Source organism: Eubalaena glacialis, chromosome 12, assembly GCF_028564815.1.
Source record: "Eubalaena glacialis isolate mEubGla1 chromosome 12, mEubGla1.1.hap2.+ XY, whole genome shotgun sequence".
NCBI classification, from domain to species: Eukaryota; Metazoa; Chordata; class Mammalia; order Artiodactyla; family Balaenidae; genus Eubalaena; species Eubalaena glacialis.
The window spans coordinates 28,632,331-28,647,356 of record NC_083727.1 but is presented as its reverse complement, the minus strand read 5'-3'; the positions used below and the strand labels follow the sequence as shown (position 1 = coordinate 28,647,356).

At 38.0% G+C, this 15,026-nt stretch overlaps 1 protein-coding gene across 8 annotated transcripts in view; it reads left to right on the top strand.

The window, feature by feature from the left end:
• The window catches only part of MYB (MYB proto-oncogene, transcription factor), a 32,780-nt gene extending 21,769 nt beyond the window's left edge, over positions 1 to 11,011 (top strand). For all 8 annotated transcript variants that reach the window (XM_061206814.1, XM_061206812.1, XM_061206810.1 and 5 more), the window contains 2 exons: positions 324 to 431; positions 10,895 to 11,011. In XM_061206814.1, the coding sequence (XP_061062797.1) occupies positions 324 to 431; positions 10,895 to 11,011 (225 nt within the window). The remainder of the gene's footprint in view (positions 1 to 323; positions 432 to 10,894) is intronic.
• The last annotated feature ends 4,015 nt before the right edge of the window (positions 11,012 to 15,026 follow it).

The window sequence follows — 15,026 nt, the reverse complement described above, 5'->3', positions numbered from 1 at the left end:
ACCAGAGTTTAGTAAATTTTTAAAAGCACAAATTTATCAATCCATTTAGCAGATGTATTTTGAGTGACTCCCTCATGCCTAGAACTGTGTGGGACCCTGAGGCTTTTTGTTTTAGTGATGTTTGCCACAGTGGGATTAGGGTTAGTACATAGTGGAGTTCTCACTTTAGCTCATTGGGAAGAGAATTTCTGGCAGATACCTGCATTTTTTTCCTGCCAATGTGTGTCAACTCATAGTAATCTACTCTCTAAAGTGTTAGAATTGTGTCGGCTCTCCTATTATCCAGCCTCATTTAAATTTCAAATTATTCTCTTTCCCTTTAGAATATTCTTACAAGTTCCGTTTTAATGACACCAGTGTCAGAAGATGAAGACAAAGTTCTCAAAGCATTTACAGTACCTAAAAACAGGTCCCTGGCGAGTCCCTTGCAGGTAATTATTATTCCAACGTTGGTATCTTAAAAGCCATTCACTAAAAAACTTTTTTTTTTTTTAAAAAGAAAAACATTTTAGACATAGAGGAGTGATGCTTTTAAACAACTCCCAATGTCTAAAAAACTCCTAAAATTCCTTGTTGCCACTCATATGAGACTCGCGGGAAATTTTTTATTAGAGGAGGCTCCCAAAGCCTGATGAAGTGAAACATTTCTTACTGTGACTGAGACTAAGATTGTTAATTACACATGTGTCACTATCTCCTTCTTCTGCTTTTAAAGGTTTTATAAAAAATTGGTATAGTTTAATTTTAGTTTCAAAATTCTTTATGTTTTCTGCTCCCTCACTAAGCCATCCAAGCTCAGACCCTGTTTAGATTTTCAATGAAGTTTGAAATTAGATAGCTAGAAGAGAATTACAACATATTTGACTATCAGAATGACAAACTCAACTGTCAGTGTTATGTGGCTAATCTGTAGTTGAACATCTGCTCCCGGGTTTTAATATCAAAAGAGATTTCCCTTTTTTGAAGGAGGTGTATGTTGATGAAATACAACAAATTCCAAATTAATCCCGAGCCAAATGTAAATAAGAATGCAAATTTGTTCCCTTACATTATTTAAAGCAACATTCAATCCCAACATTCAATAGCCCGATACCCAGCCACCTGCTGAGCTCTCCCCTCCATCCCCCTGTGCTACACCGAGGGAAAAGCCATAGACCCTGCAGCATGTAGAGAACCTGGATTAGGAAGTGGAAAGTCACAGTTGTCCTGTGAGGGAAAGGCACTGTTTTAGGCAGTGTGATTTGAAAGAGTGTCCTGTTCCTGGAAGGGCTTTCCCGTCACTGCAGTAGGCCTTCTCTCTCCAAATTGTGAGACTCTTAAGACTACCCCCTTTAAAGCATTTGTGATATTTAGCATTATTTTTAAGAAATACAGATACAGCTGGAAGGGCTGTAGGCACACTTTGTGTCTTAATTCCATCAGATTGCTCTCCTTGTGGCTTCTATCTGATCCAACTGCTTTGATGAAAGGTGACTGTTGACTGGAGTGTGGGCTAGGGAAGGTCTGTCCTTGCGGGGAATCTGGAGTCTTTCCTGAGTCAATCAGGCTTGGGTAGCCATGTGAAGAAGACTCAGAATATGGCAAAGAACTGGAAGATGAGGAAAAGAACAGAAGGGGGACATAAGGGGGACAAAGAAAGGGGGTTAGAAGGATGTTAAGGCAAAGGTCAGCCACTTCAAAATTTTACCTAGAGCTGATCCTAGATCCAGAATGAAAATGCTTTTTTTTGTTTTTATTTCCTTCTTCCTCCCTGAATTATTTGGCCCTAGGTTTCCAGAGCATAGAATTTGACTAGTGCTATTAGTGAATTAATTAAACTAGGTTGAGTTTTATGTATATTTTGTAACCTAGGCTTGGATCTGACCTATATTTATCATAGTATAAAAAAAGTGCATTCTAAGTGGCAAAGTGCAACATATATATATATTTAGGGACAGTTGTCATTATGTAGGTTGAAAACCCTTGGTTCTTTCCCTAAAACTAAATCCTAAAGCTTTTGGACCAAACAGTGTTTAACCAGTAGTGTTAAACCAAATAGTGTTTAGCAAAACCTAAATCTAAACCTTTATGCAGATATAAATAAAACATATCCAGCCAAACATGGTACAGATATAAAATATATATTACATAAAATTTGGCAAGAGTGTCAGTGTCAGTGTCTAAAAAATAGGTTGTCTAATTTTTACCTTGAAGATTTTAATGATACTAATTAAAAAAATAATCAGTATGGAACTTTATTATCAGCATATTTATATTTTATTTGATGGAAATATTACTTATCTTTGAAACTCAGTATTAAGTAATAGCTCTATTTTTTTTAATTTATTTATTTATTTTTGGCTGCACTGGGTCTCCGTTGCTGCGCGCGGGCTTTCTCTAGTTGCGACGAGCGGGGGCTACTACTCTTCGTTGCGGTGCGCGGGCTTCTCATTGTGGTGGCTTCTCTTGTTGTGGAGCATGGGCTCTAGGCGCGCGGGCTTCAGTAGTTGTGGCATGCGGCCTCAATTGTTGTGGCTCGCAGGCTCTAGAGCACAGGCTTAGTAGTTGTGGCACACGGGCCTAGTTGCTCCGCAGCATGTGGGATCTTCCCAGACCAGGGCTTGAACCTGTGTCCCCTGCATTGGCAGGCAGATTCTTAACCACTGTACCGCCAGGGAAGTCTAGTAGCTCTATTTTTATTAATCAGTATTTTCTAGTATATCGGTGAGTCGTGTGTGGCACTCTACAGATTCTGATATTGTATACTGAGATTAAGCCACCTATGTACATCACATGGTGAAGGTAACATTTGTCGGCTCCACTAAACTAAATAATTGAGACCTATAAGTTGATTTTGGAGTCAATGCTTCTATCTACATTATATGGTTTTAGTGATTTACACCGCTCAAATATATTTTAATAACCTGCTATAATAGATAACTAATTCATTTTAAGAATGAATGAGTGAATGGCACGCACCATGTATCTCCTTTATTTTGTGTCATGGAAACCTAGCTTCTCGTACCATAGAAATATGTGATTTCTAAAATGTTTCAAACTTTTGTGATAAATTTCAGAAAATGCATCAGGTAATTCTAAATATTTAAGCATATATTGCCTATATTTCATATAACCCTGACTCAACAATATTTATGTAGGTTTTTAAGCAATTTGGTAATTTTTTATTAAAACCATTATGCTTTATCATATATTTCCATTGATAATTCAATTTGACCTAATTAGGCAGATTTCTCATGAACAGTATTGTTGAACATATTGTGCACTTGTTAAATGATCTGGCTATTCAACTTGAGTACTTTATATAACCTAGAAATTTTGTCATTTGTACTTATAATAAATCAAATGTTAAATGGGATTTTAACCAAACAATCTAGACATTTTTGTTAGAGTGCATTTAATTAAAACAACTAAATGTGACTCCTAAAATATTTTAAATTTCCAATACTTCTAAAATGTAAAATGTCATTTGTATAATACAGTTGATTGGCTATCCATCTAGTTGACTAAATAAATTTACTTAGGTACAAGAAAAGTTTATTGAAGACTACACTAACTGTACAATTCTGTGTTCTGTCATTTCAGTGGTAATGATCCTGAGCTTAATTATAGCTGTAACACTTTAGACAGAGTAGTTATTGTTTTGAGGCCCCAAATATTGGGGCTTTATAGTTCAGCTTCTAATGCACATATAAATGCATGTGCTTACACATGAATACGTGTAATAGTTACATTTCCTTCCTCTCTTCTTGGAACCAGCCATTTCCCTAAGGTGCTGTGATCCTTTTAGTGGGAAATGGTATGTAGAGACCAAACTCAGGGTGCTAAGTATGCCCATTTTTTATGCGGGTTGTCATTGAGAAGCAAATAATTTTAATAACTCAGAGCTTTCTATATAACCCCTAGTCCATAAGCTATAATGTTTAGAGGCTATTATAAGCCATTATGCACAATGTTATATTTGTTTTTGAAATTATTTATGCTTGATCTTTTTTTAAAAGGAATTTGCAGCAGCTGCATAATAGTGTAATAGTTGGATTTCTTCTTCTTTTTTTCAGTTGCCTTAACTTTAATTGTAAAAACAAACAGGGACTCTTATAATAAAAATGTTCTGAGACATTTTTGATATTTGTGTCTTTCATGTAGCTCAGAATATGTGAGATTTTCGGACCATTGTGCTGTTTTCCTCACGTTGTATGGTAGTAGAGAATGGAGTCTAGAAGCTTATACACAAATGAGGAAATAGACAGCCTAGAAAGCTTGCAGTTTGGGGCAGGAAAGGCAGATTCACTGTGGAACACTACTGGATTCTGCTGTTCAAAAGTTACCCTGAAAGAGCCCAAGGCAGACACACACACATACACACACACACAGCTCCCTCAGCAAGGAGAAAAGAACTGCCTGTTTTTCTCAATGTGCTTTCAATTTGCTTTACATTTTGAAATAAATACATTATGCCAGTAAACATTTCCTAAGGTAGACATTTTCATTGGTAGATCTGAAACTGTACTTAAGTTATAAGCCTCTGAACTTCTGTATTTTTCTCTTAAATTATAATTTCCTTTTATTCCTGTTTAAAACCCAAATGTAAAAGATGTGTTCATATGCTTTTTACTCACTCACTTTCCTCTTTTTTGTAACCACAGAATGACAGCCTTAAATTTTAATTTCCTGACTTGGCTTGTCCTAGCCTTACTTTTTTAAAACAGTGAGTTTAATTTAAGTAAATTCCTCAAGCCATTAATACTTAAACGCATTTGCACAGCATCAAAGAATCTTACGATATTATTGCAAGCAGTTGAAGCTCACTTCTTCAGTTCCATGTGCTTTGGATTGCTTTTTGCATGATCGGCATTGCTAAGGAGTGTAATAAGCTAGCATGCAGGCAACAGGCACCTGGGTTCTAGTCTAGACGTCACCAGTTTCTAATTGCATGTTTTTAATTCATTAACTTCTTCAGATGAAAATGCTCTCATTTTAAATTGGGGACTATAGTATTTCCTCCACTTATCATACAAGGTTTCTATGAAGAGCAAATGGATATAATATTACTTTCAAAATGGTAGCACACTTGCCAATGTACATCGGTGGTACCTATTTTTAGGCAAAGGGTATGCTCTGTCCCTGTCCTTAGAAACATAGGCAAGGAGGCCTCACCAACAGCCAGGTCCATTTGCACTCTGGTGTATTATTTCCTCTCACATGCTCTTTCTCATTCCTTGTTCCACTCTGGCAGAACTGTGTCAGTGGGTCACCAAAAGAGATTGCTGATTCAACTGATTCCTGAAATAAAGGTAGTCAGATCTCTTTGGTGTTATGGAGATGAAACAACTGATTTACGGGTCTTCTCTATTTTTCTGCTGCTTGTGTTGGCATGTCAACTGACATAGAAACAGTCCGTCTCCATGTGACATAGATCTTTCCAGGCATTTCTTAGTGTGCTGTTGTTGACCTACTCCCCTGGAGACCTCTGTATCCATTTGGTTCTCCCTTGGGTCACTTTTTTCCACTTGCCCTGGCAAGATTTCACATAGCTGTCAGTAATATTTCAGTGACCTGCTTTCAATGTATCTTATATAATAAGCAAGTTTACCATGTACAGTTTTTGGGGTGAACTGAGAAAGGCTAAATGAGTGGGGAAGGCAAGCTGAGCTCAAATTCAGAGTGCTCTACCCCACAAAGTACACAACCTGGATTTTTTTGTTTGGTTGGGTTTGGTAAACACTGTGATATTGAATCTTCCTTGGGCCAACAAAGATAGAATTGCTTTAGAGCAATTTGGCACTTATCTTAATCTCAATAGTTGAAAACCAATATGTGACTAAGGAAAGAGCTATTCTTCCAAAAAATTGTGACATCTGAGGCTATGTGATTAAAACTGTTGGGAAGTCTATCAACATGTAAGATGAAAAGAACCCTAGAGACATTGGGGACAAACTCCAAATTTGGGAAAAGTCCATCCCTATTAGCGATTGTTAACTTAGACCTGGGTGGGATGTGGAGGCACTGGTGGATGGGACACCCTCCATCACCATCTGGACCTTTGACCCGCTAACTTTTAGGTCTCTTTTCTATGAAAAGTTAGCAACTCTGAAGTTGGGAGCATTTAATTGTTTTGTACAGATATAGGGAAGCATTTATGCGTGGGAAAAGTTTGATAACCATTAACCTTACCTTAGCCACATTTCATCTCAGGTTTATTCTTGACTTTCAAGATACAGATAAAGATTTCAACATTATCTCTTAGATAACTAATACATTTTAAAAGATGCCCCACTGGGAAGGAATTCTGACTTTTAGAATTTTAGTCCAGAGTAAGTCTTTTCTTCAGATAGGTTAAATGGAATTATCAAATAATTCTTAGTCTTTTGGACACCATTTATATCTGCTTATTATTTTAAAAAATGAAACAGAAAAACATAATACCATCTTATAAGTTGTTTTGGTTTTGCAAAATCATTTTTTTATGACTTCACGCAAGTTTCTTATGAGGTCTGTGAATTGTAAAGCACATACCCTGCCAAGGCTATTGACATCAGCAGCTATTGTGTGAAGCTGCTCTATGAATATAACAACAATGGCAGTTCTTGTTCAGCATGATGAAAAAACCATTCATATTCTAATTGAAAATGTGGAGATAATTTAATTCTGACAGAAAACCACCTGTGGACATGGTCTTGTCTCGTTTTTTTTCTTCTGTTTTCTGGAAAGGATCTGAGTATTTATTTAAAGTGCTTCAGCAGGATATCCCAGTTAGACCTCTGACAGTCCGTTTTCAGTTCACTTCTGCCCAGGGGCAATTAAAGGTAAATTATGGGATAAGTAAGATAACTCGCGGGCAAGAGGAGGAGGATGTGCCGTAGGATTATTGATGTTGAAATGAATTAGGGTAGAGTGACATGTCTGCAACAGCACCATGGGTTAGTCATTTAACAAGAATTCATGTGCAGAAATCTGTAATTCTTACTAATTCTTTAGTGTAAATGAAACTAACATTTAAGGAGAGGGAATGAGGATGCACAAGGATCTATATGACAGTATTAGAAAACATCCTTCTAGCACGAAGACGTTTAATCCTCCTTAGTCAGAACTATTCCATCAGCTTGAAAAGTTGGCCCAGGGCCCCAGGGCTTCAAGGTAAGGAGGGAGAAAGAAATAGCAGGAGGAGGCAGCTGCCCTTTTGGCTGATGGACCTCAGCATTTCCTTTCTTACCCGAGTATTCGACCTTCTGCTCTTCCTTTACCTTCACAAAGTAGGTATGTGTCTGCTCTGACCAGTATTTCCATTCATGGTTGTAAGAAGTGCTTGCTTTGTACTCTCACGGTGCGGAAAACTAGCTGCCCACTCACGTTCGCCTTTTTGTTCTGCAGTCAGTGGTTCTTGTACACGGTGGCTACTGTGTCTTGGTGTCTGTCTACACTGGGAGGTTCAGGTGTTCCAAGTCGTCTTGCCCTCCCTCGACTCTGAGCTTCAGGGCTTAGGTGCCCCTGAAATGCTCTGCTTTCTGAAATTTGGATAGTTCAGTCAATTTCATTTATTTCTTCATAAATTTCATTTTGACTTGGGGGAAGCTGACTGTTTGAAAAGTGTTTTCAAAGTACTAACTAAAAATATATGGTACCTTCTTTATATTGATCTTGTTTTAAATATTTGGTCCTGGAGGAAGAGCCAAACATGAATAAAGTGATGAGCCATCTGGGAGATCCAACGAGAACACAGTCAAAGTCCAAGTTGAAAATATACTAAGCCGATAACTGTGTTAGATTCTCTTGAACAGACATTGGGAATTCCGAATTAAGTACTGTGTTGTCAAGGATCAGAACTTGACTTTTACCAAGAGGCATTGTAAAAGCAAGCATGAGATTCTTTTAATATAGGATTTTAAGATACTTAATTTACTTTAATATAGAAAATTAATTCTATGTTAATTGAAGCACAGCTAAGTAGAAAAATTCGTAACCAGAGAAAAACAGAAACAATCCTTTCTTCCTTGCTCCTCACTTTTATCTCCGTTTTCACCTACATTCTCCTTTCCCCTTCATTTGTTTGTATGTATTCTTTCGAAATATGTATTTTTGGGTTTTGTGTGTATCTTTATGTTATTTTTTGCTTACATATAAGATATTAGCATATTAAGATATTTTATTCTGCACCTTCTTTAGTCACTTGCTTTTAAGATCCATGTACTTTGTTCTGTGTACATCATTGATTCTAAGCCCTGCATAGTACTCATGATGGACAGCCATCATCTTTAACTATTCACTCTCAAATGGTAGTTAGTATATGTCCTATTGTTATTGTATGTCACATTGTCATATGTTAGGATGTCACATTGTTATTATATGTCACATTGTCATATATGTTCTATGTGTGTCACTACAAATACAAACTCAAAATTACAATGATAACATTAAATTTTATTTTGTTAATTGGATTCCTTGTGTCAATTAGGTGTTTCAGTGCTGCACTGAAAAATGTTAGCAACAACATGTAAGCAGTCAACTAAACTAAAATATGAGATTTGGATGGGCAGATAACACACCAAAGAAATATGTATATGTAATCCACTTCCTTCAAACTAGAGAAACATCATTTATTCAGAACTGTATCAAAGAATGCTTAAACTACTCTGGTGATTTTACTTAGGAAAACATTAAATGTGACTCAATGGCAGAAGTCAGCCCAGAACGCCTTGTCATCTTTGTCCTGTCATTTTTGTGATTCACAGTTCTGGGAAAATATTATGATAATCAATCTTGCCTATGTAGTATTTCAAGTTATGTATTGAGCCTCTGAGCCTTGAGAGTAAATATGTGTAAACTTGGATGGTGCCTTTACATTGGCAGTGAGATGGCACGACAGATTGGGCAGAAACTGGGTAATCTACTTTGTGTCCTGTGAAAGTTTACAAGTTAGAAACATGGCACTGTAAACCTTATGTCACTGAAACTTCATTCCAGACCCTAGGCAAGGAAGCCCCATCACCATACAAATACCACGTTCATTTGGAATTATCTTACCTATTTGCTAAAAGTCTGATGACTTTGACACCTCATCTAAGCACTTCTTCCTGCATTCCAAGGCCCTGCTGACCAGACCCTACAATTTCCCACTGATAAGAACTCTAATGGAAGCAGCGAGTTAGAGCCCGGATTCACATTTCTACTTCATCACTTCTTAGCTGGGTGACTTTAAGGATGTTGCCTCAGCTCTCTCTTCCTTTAAAATTGCCTGCTCTGTAAAACAGGTGTAATGAGCCATACTTATGCCACTGGTGTTTTGTGTGAGAATTAAATGAGATGATACATGTAAAATACTTAGAAGCGTGAGTGGTGCGTAGTAAACACTTGTTAAATGTTGTCATTTAATCCATTGTGTCCCTTCCTCTCTGTCTCCCAGTCCCTCCCACAAGCAATGTACAAACTGCAGCTTCCTGACCCTTTCATGTTACTTTTCCACCTGGGTTACCCTCTTTACCACTTGTCTATCTAAACCCTGCCTATTCACGCCCTTTGCCTAGAGCATTGCCCTGGCTGCTCCTTGGTGTCCCGTCTCCTCCTCATCTGGCCGTGGGACCACAAACCTTTCATCTGCCTGTCATCACTCCACCGGTTTCACATGTGTTCATTTTTTCTCTTAAAGGACAGCAGAGGCCTTTCTTTTCTTATTCTTCTTTTGTCCATGAAAAACATCCCTCTTAGATATCAATACTAGGAATAGTTGTGCTTTTTAAAACCACTGATTTAGTTTTGAGCTTACAGACAGCAAAGCTTATATCTGCTTGTGTTTCTGTTTCCTTCTTTGCATTGACTGCTAGAGAGCTCAGAGCGATGTTTGGAGTTTACATCTTGCTGGTGCATTATAGTTCATGGCAAGTGTTTTGAATACAAATCTCACCTCATCTTCATATTATTTATTTTTTCCACATTTCTCTGTGACCCTGCCTTGTCCACTTTTTAAACTCTCTTTGCTTATATTTATTTTGTAAGCATCTTAAATCCTTTTGGGAAATAAGTAGGGCACAAATAGTACATATTTTGGTTTGAAGCAACATGGAGGGAAGGCAGGAGCCAGGGCTCACAGAAGACAGACACAGGTTCAAAACCATTACACTACTTACCCATAGAGTGGCCTTGGGCAAGTTATCCTTACTTTCTGAGTCTCCATTTCCTCCCCAGTTTAAGAGAGAATGAACCTCCCACCCAGGTTAGTTGTGGTGTGTAAATGAGATCATGTGTGTGAAGGATCCAGATGCTGCCCATGAGATATTAGTTCCATCCTGTATCTTCCATATCTTCCAATGTATCTTTAAAAAGTAAGCTATCCAAGTAAACCGATATTTCTTAATTAATTGGTATTTAATTGATAAATATCCATTTTAATTGCTAAATTTAAATTTTCATAACTCAACTTAATCAATTTAATTGATTAAAAAGATATACTATGTTTAGTAGGTGTTGATCAATTCCAGCACCTACAGGAGCTTCTTTGCTGGGTGGCTCAAGCACTCACCAGTTTGCTTAATGAGTAAATGCCCACAGCTCACCTTAGGTATCTGGGGGATTAGACTCATTCCTGTCTCCAACTCTGTAAAATCTCCTAATAGACAAAAGGCACTCAAGTGTGAAGATACAGCTGTATCTTATCATACTGCTTGGAGTGGGTTTTCTCTCTTCGCGATAAACAATTTCTGATAATTAATATCACTTAAGAATGCTGGATTCCTGGTTGTCAGAGGGAAGATTTTATCTGACAAAGGCTCCCTGGTGTCTACTACTTGCTGTCTGGAGGTCAACATTTTTTTCTGCTGGCCCTGCTGGGACTGGGAATCCATTTGTGGGCTAAAGTGTGTGCTTCCCGGTCTGACCTTGCCGTTGCCTTCTCCCTCCCCATTAGCCTTGTAGCGGTGCCTGGGAAACTGCATCCTGTGGGAAGACAGACGATCAGATGACGGCTTCCGGTCAGGCTCGTAAATACGTGAACGCCTTCTCAACCCGGACTCTGGTCATGTGAGACGTTTGCAGACAAGCATTATGGTTTTCAGAACACTTCAAGTTGATTTGGGATATAGCATTCCTCTACATGAAACTTTTCATGAATGGGAGAAGAGCCTATTTTTGTTGTGGTACAACAGTTGAGAGCAGCACCAAGTGCATTTAGGTGGATGAAATCGTATCAGATTTCACCCAACTAAACGAATTTTTTTTAAAAAATTAATAAATAACAGTCTTACCTAAATTCTTAGGTCATGAATTGTAGTCAGTTGTTAGTATCTTACTGCAGATTTTTTTTTAAAAAAAAAACATAAAATGATTTATCTGTATTTTAAGAGGATCCAGCAGACCAGTATTTTTTCTGTGATGGGGTTTTTGAAATTTTACACAAAAAGGTACTCCAATATTTCACTTTTCTCAATCACTAAACACAATGCATTACTATAAATGTTGGCTTAACACCATGGAATAAGTAATCAATATTGTAAATGCTCATTTATGGTTAATAACATTGGAGGTACATTTATTGTACTAAACCATTTTATGAGGGTTTTTTTGTTAGCTTGCTTTAAAAATTATTACTGTATGAAATAGTTTTATAAAAAATTATATTTTTATTCAGTAATTTAATTTTGTACATGCCAAATGAAAAGAAATGTGTTTTGCTGCTATGGTCTTAGCCTGTAGACATGCTGCTAGTATCAGAGGGGCAGTAGAGCTTGGGATGGAGAGAAAAGAAACTTGGTGTTAGGTAATTGACTATGCACTAGTATTTCAAACTTTTTTATTTTTTATATATATATATACTTTTTTTCCTTTTGTAATACATTGGAAAACTTGTTTGGGAGATTTTGCATTTGTGGTTGTTTTTTGTCTTTTGTTATTGTTGGTTTATAAGAGCATGCACTGCACTTCTTTCTTGGGAGATCTGTGTTGTTGATGTCCTATGTTTTGTTTTGAGTTCAGCCTGACTGTTCTTTAATTCAGGAGTTATGTGTTTAATCAGCATTGCCCGTGGTCTCTAAGTGTATGGTCTTAGAACTGCCACACAGAACCTGTGTTTGCAGCTGGGGTCGATAGCCAGTTGCTGCCTTAAGAACATTTGGTGCAAGATGGCCGGCACTGAACTTTTGATATGACAGTGTACTTACTGCCTTGTAGTGAAATAAAGCTGTGCCCTTATTTTACTTACTTTTGACTTCTGTCTTACTTTCGACTGTGGACAATAGCTATAATTTTAAGAAAATGGAGTGAAAGCAGAGCACTTTCCTCTTAATAATTTGCACACCATCTGAACTTCACTTGAAGAAGCCAAGAATTATAACTTTGGAGAAAGAAGGACAAGCAAACCAAGTTCAATAGTTCACAAAACAATCATGTGCAGAATGACAGCTGGGAAGAATCTTCCAGAATCTATCATTCAGGGTTCCAGCAGCGTTTGAATTGGGATAATGCAAGGAGAGGTCGTTTACAAGGGTACTGATACCACGGATGTGGGCAGCGGGTAGCAGGACCACAAAGGGTAGTGCGTGCTCATGGATGCAGGCCTGAAGGACACTGTCGTGTGGAAGGGGAGAGTCATGGAAAGCAGGAGCTCTTGAGAGGAGCAGGGACCTTTGGAATTCTCACAGAAAGAGAGCCAAGGGTAATCCCTTGGTCTCCAATCTCCAACTCTGTAAAATCTCCAGGGAACTTTATATTCCCTGCCCCTCCCATCTCTGCCAAGGGTCCTCATTGGCGAACCAACCAGAAGCTAGAAGGCACAGGAGTACCTGGATGCAAGGCAGCTGATCAGCCTCCTGGGGCAGAGCCAGAGGACATTTCTCCGTTGGGGTAAGGACAGGGCGACCCAGCCGAGGCATCCATTCTGTCCAACTTCCACTGGCTTCCATCTCTCAGCTCAGTGTTCCCCTCACTGTGCTACAATATCCCTTTCACATAGGTTCCTTACAATTTCCTTTAGTCCCTCCTTTCCAACTCAGATTTTGAATTCTCATAGGCATGATGCACTTGGTGTTCCTAGAGCCAAGGATTTGTTGCCCCTAATTATTAGTCTTTAAGACCGCTTAGTATTCTTTGATTGTCTTTCTAATAGATAATAACACATCATCTCAGTGTTAGGAAGCCTATTACATTCATGCACCCGCAGAGTCTTTTCCAGGTGCTAATTCTGCCACTTACTAGGAGCTTGAACTTGAACAAGTCATTAACCTCTCCGAGCCTTTTTTCTCCATCTGTAAAATGAGTTCATTCCTGCAATGCACTTTTGTTAAATAATGCACTATACAAATGTTCGTTATTGCATAAGCTTTCCATAATTAAGTGAGGCATGCTGTGTGGTGTGTCAAATGTTCACCTCATCGATAATGTGCATTGCCAATTGCAGAGTTCAACTTAGGGGTCATTGAATATCTATTAAAATAAATTAATGGCAAGAGTGAATTCAGCATTATATAGAACCAAAATATTTACTTTTGCAATAAGCACATAACCTAATAACTAGAGACTAAACACCTAAACTAATGAAAAGAAGTGTAAATTTAGGTTTTATGCATAAATACATTAATGTAACACCCATTTCACAAGCATCTCTAAAACCTTTATCTGTCCCGGACATTTTTTTTTTTTTAATAAATTTATTTATTTATTTATTTTTGGCTGTGTTGGGTCTTCGTTTCTGTGCAAGGGCTTTCTCCAGTTACGGCAAGCGGGGGCCACTCTTCATCGCGGTGCGCGGGCCTCTCACTGTCGCAGCCTCTCCCGTTGCGGAGCACAGGCTCCAGACGCGCAGGCTCAGTAACTGTGGCTCACGGGCCCAGTTGCTCCGCGGCATGTGGGATCTTCCCAGACCAGGGCTCGAACCCGTGTTCCCTGCATTGGCAGGCAGACTCTTAACCACTGCGCCACCAGGGAAGCCCCATGTCCTGGACATTTTTTTTTAATCCTCCTGCTCTCTACCGCAGAGATTCCAGTACTAAAATAAATGGAAACAGCATTACTTGCTACCCAAACAATGGTTGTCCTTTTGAGTCACTATGTGTAAAGTTTGAGTGCACATGTGCACATCTGGAGAATAGGAGAGACACAGAGAATATTCTAAACTGTCTCTCAGCCATTAATAGGGCTGATAATCCAAGGTGAATAAAATGTACAAGGAAGAACTTTTTCTCTTTAGAAATTATACAACATTAGAACTGCAAGGGACCTTTAACAACATGAGGGGCTTCCAATAAGAGGTTCTCCACACTGCTTTATTGAAAGCAAATCAGTTTTGGAGCCCAAACAGTCTTGTTTTAAGTTCAGACTCTGCCCTTTACCAGCTCTGTGACTTGGTAAGAGTTTTACTTAATCTCCCTAAACTTCACTTTACTTATATTGGAGATAAAAATACATCTCAAGGTTGTGGGGTATTGTGAAGATTATATGAGATAGTAAATGCATTCTTGTGTCTTTGTAAAATGTTGTCGGGCTTATTGATGACATAAGTCACTATAATGACTATCGTCAAAGAAAAAGCAGGTCTGTAACCTAGCAACGGAGAAGTGAGTACCACTGAGGCCCACATCCTTGATTGTGTGTTAAATCTACTCTTTGTATTAAAATTAACTTTAAATCTAAATTATATCTTTTCAAAATACTCCTAATCATTCAAAATATTCCTAAACATATTTAAATATATGTTTCTCCTTCTTGTACAACTGTATGTGGGAAATACGGGGTATATTTTCCTTAAACGCATGGGTTTCTAATTCGAAAAAGAAAACTAACTAGTAGATAAAATGTGACGGGCAGATCTGTTACACTGCACTTAAAATACTTACAAATTTGGTGCTTATTTTTCTCCTTTAATCTTGCTATTATAAAATAAGGTCTTCCTTATTCATCATTTTTAGAGGGTAAAGGAAAGAAATCAGCTAAAAGGCAAAACCTCTTTTGAGAAATGAAGTGAAATTGTATACAATTATACGTAGTAGCTTTGGGAATTACAGTAAGAGGAAGCTGAACTATAAATCTTAGGGAACTTAGCGTTTGGG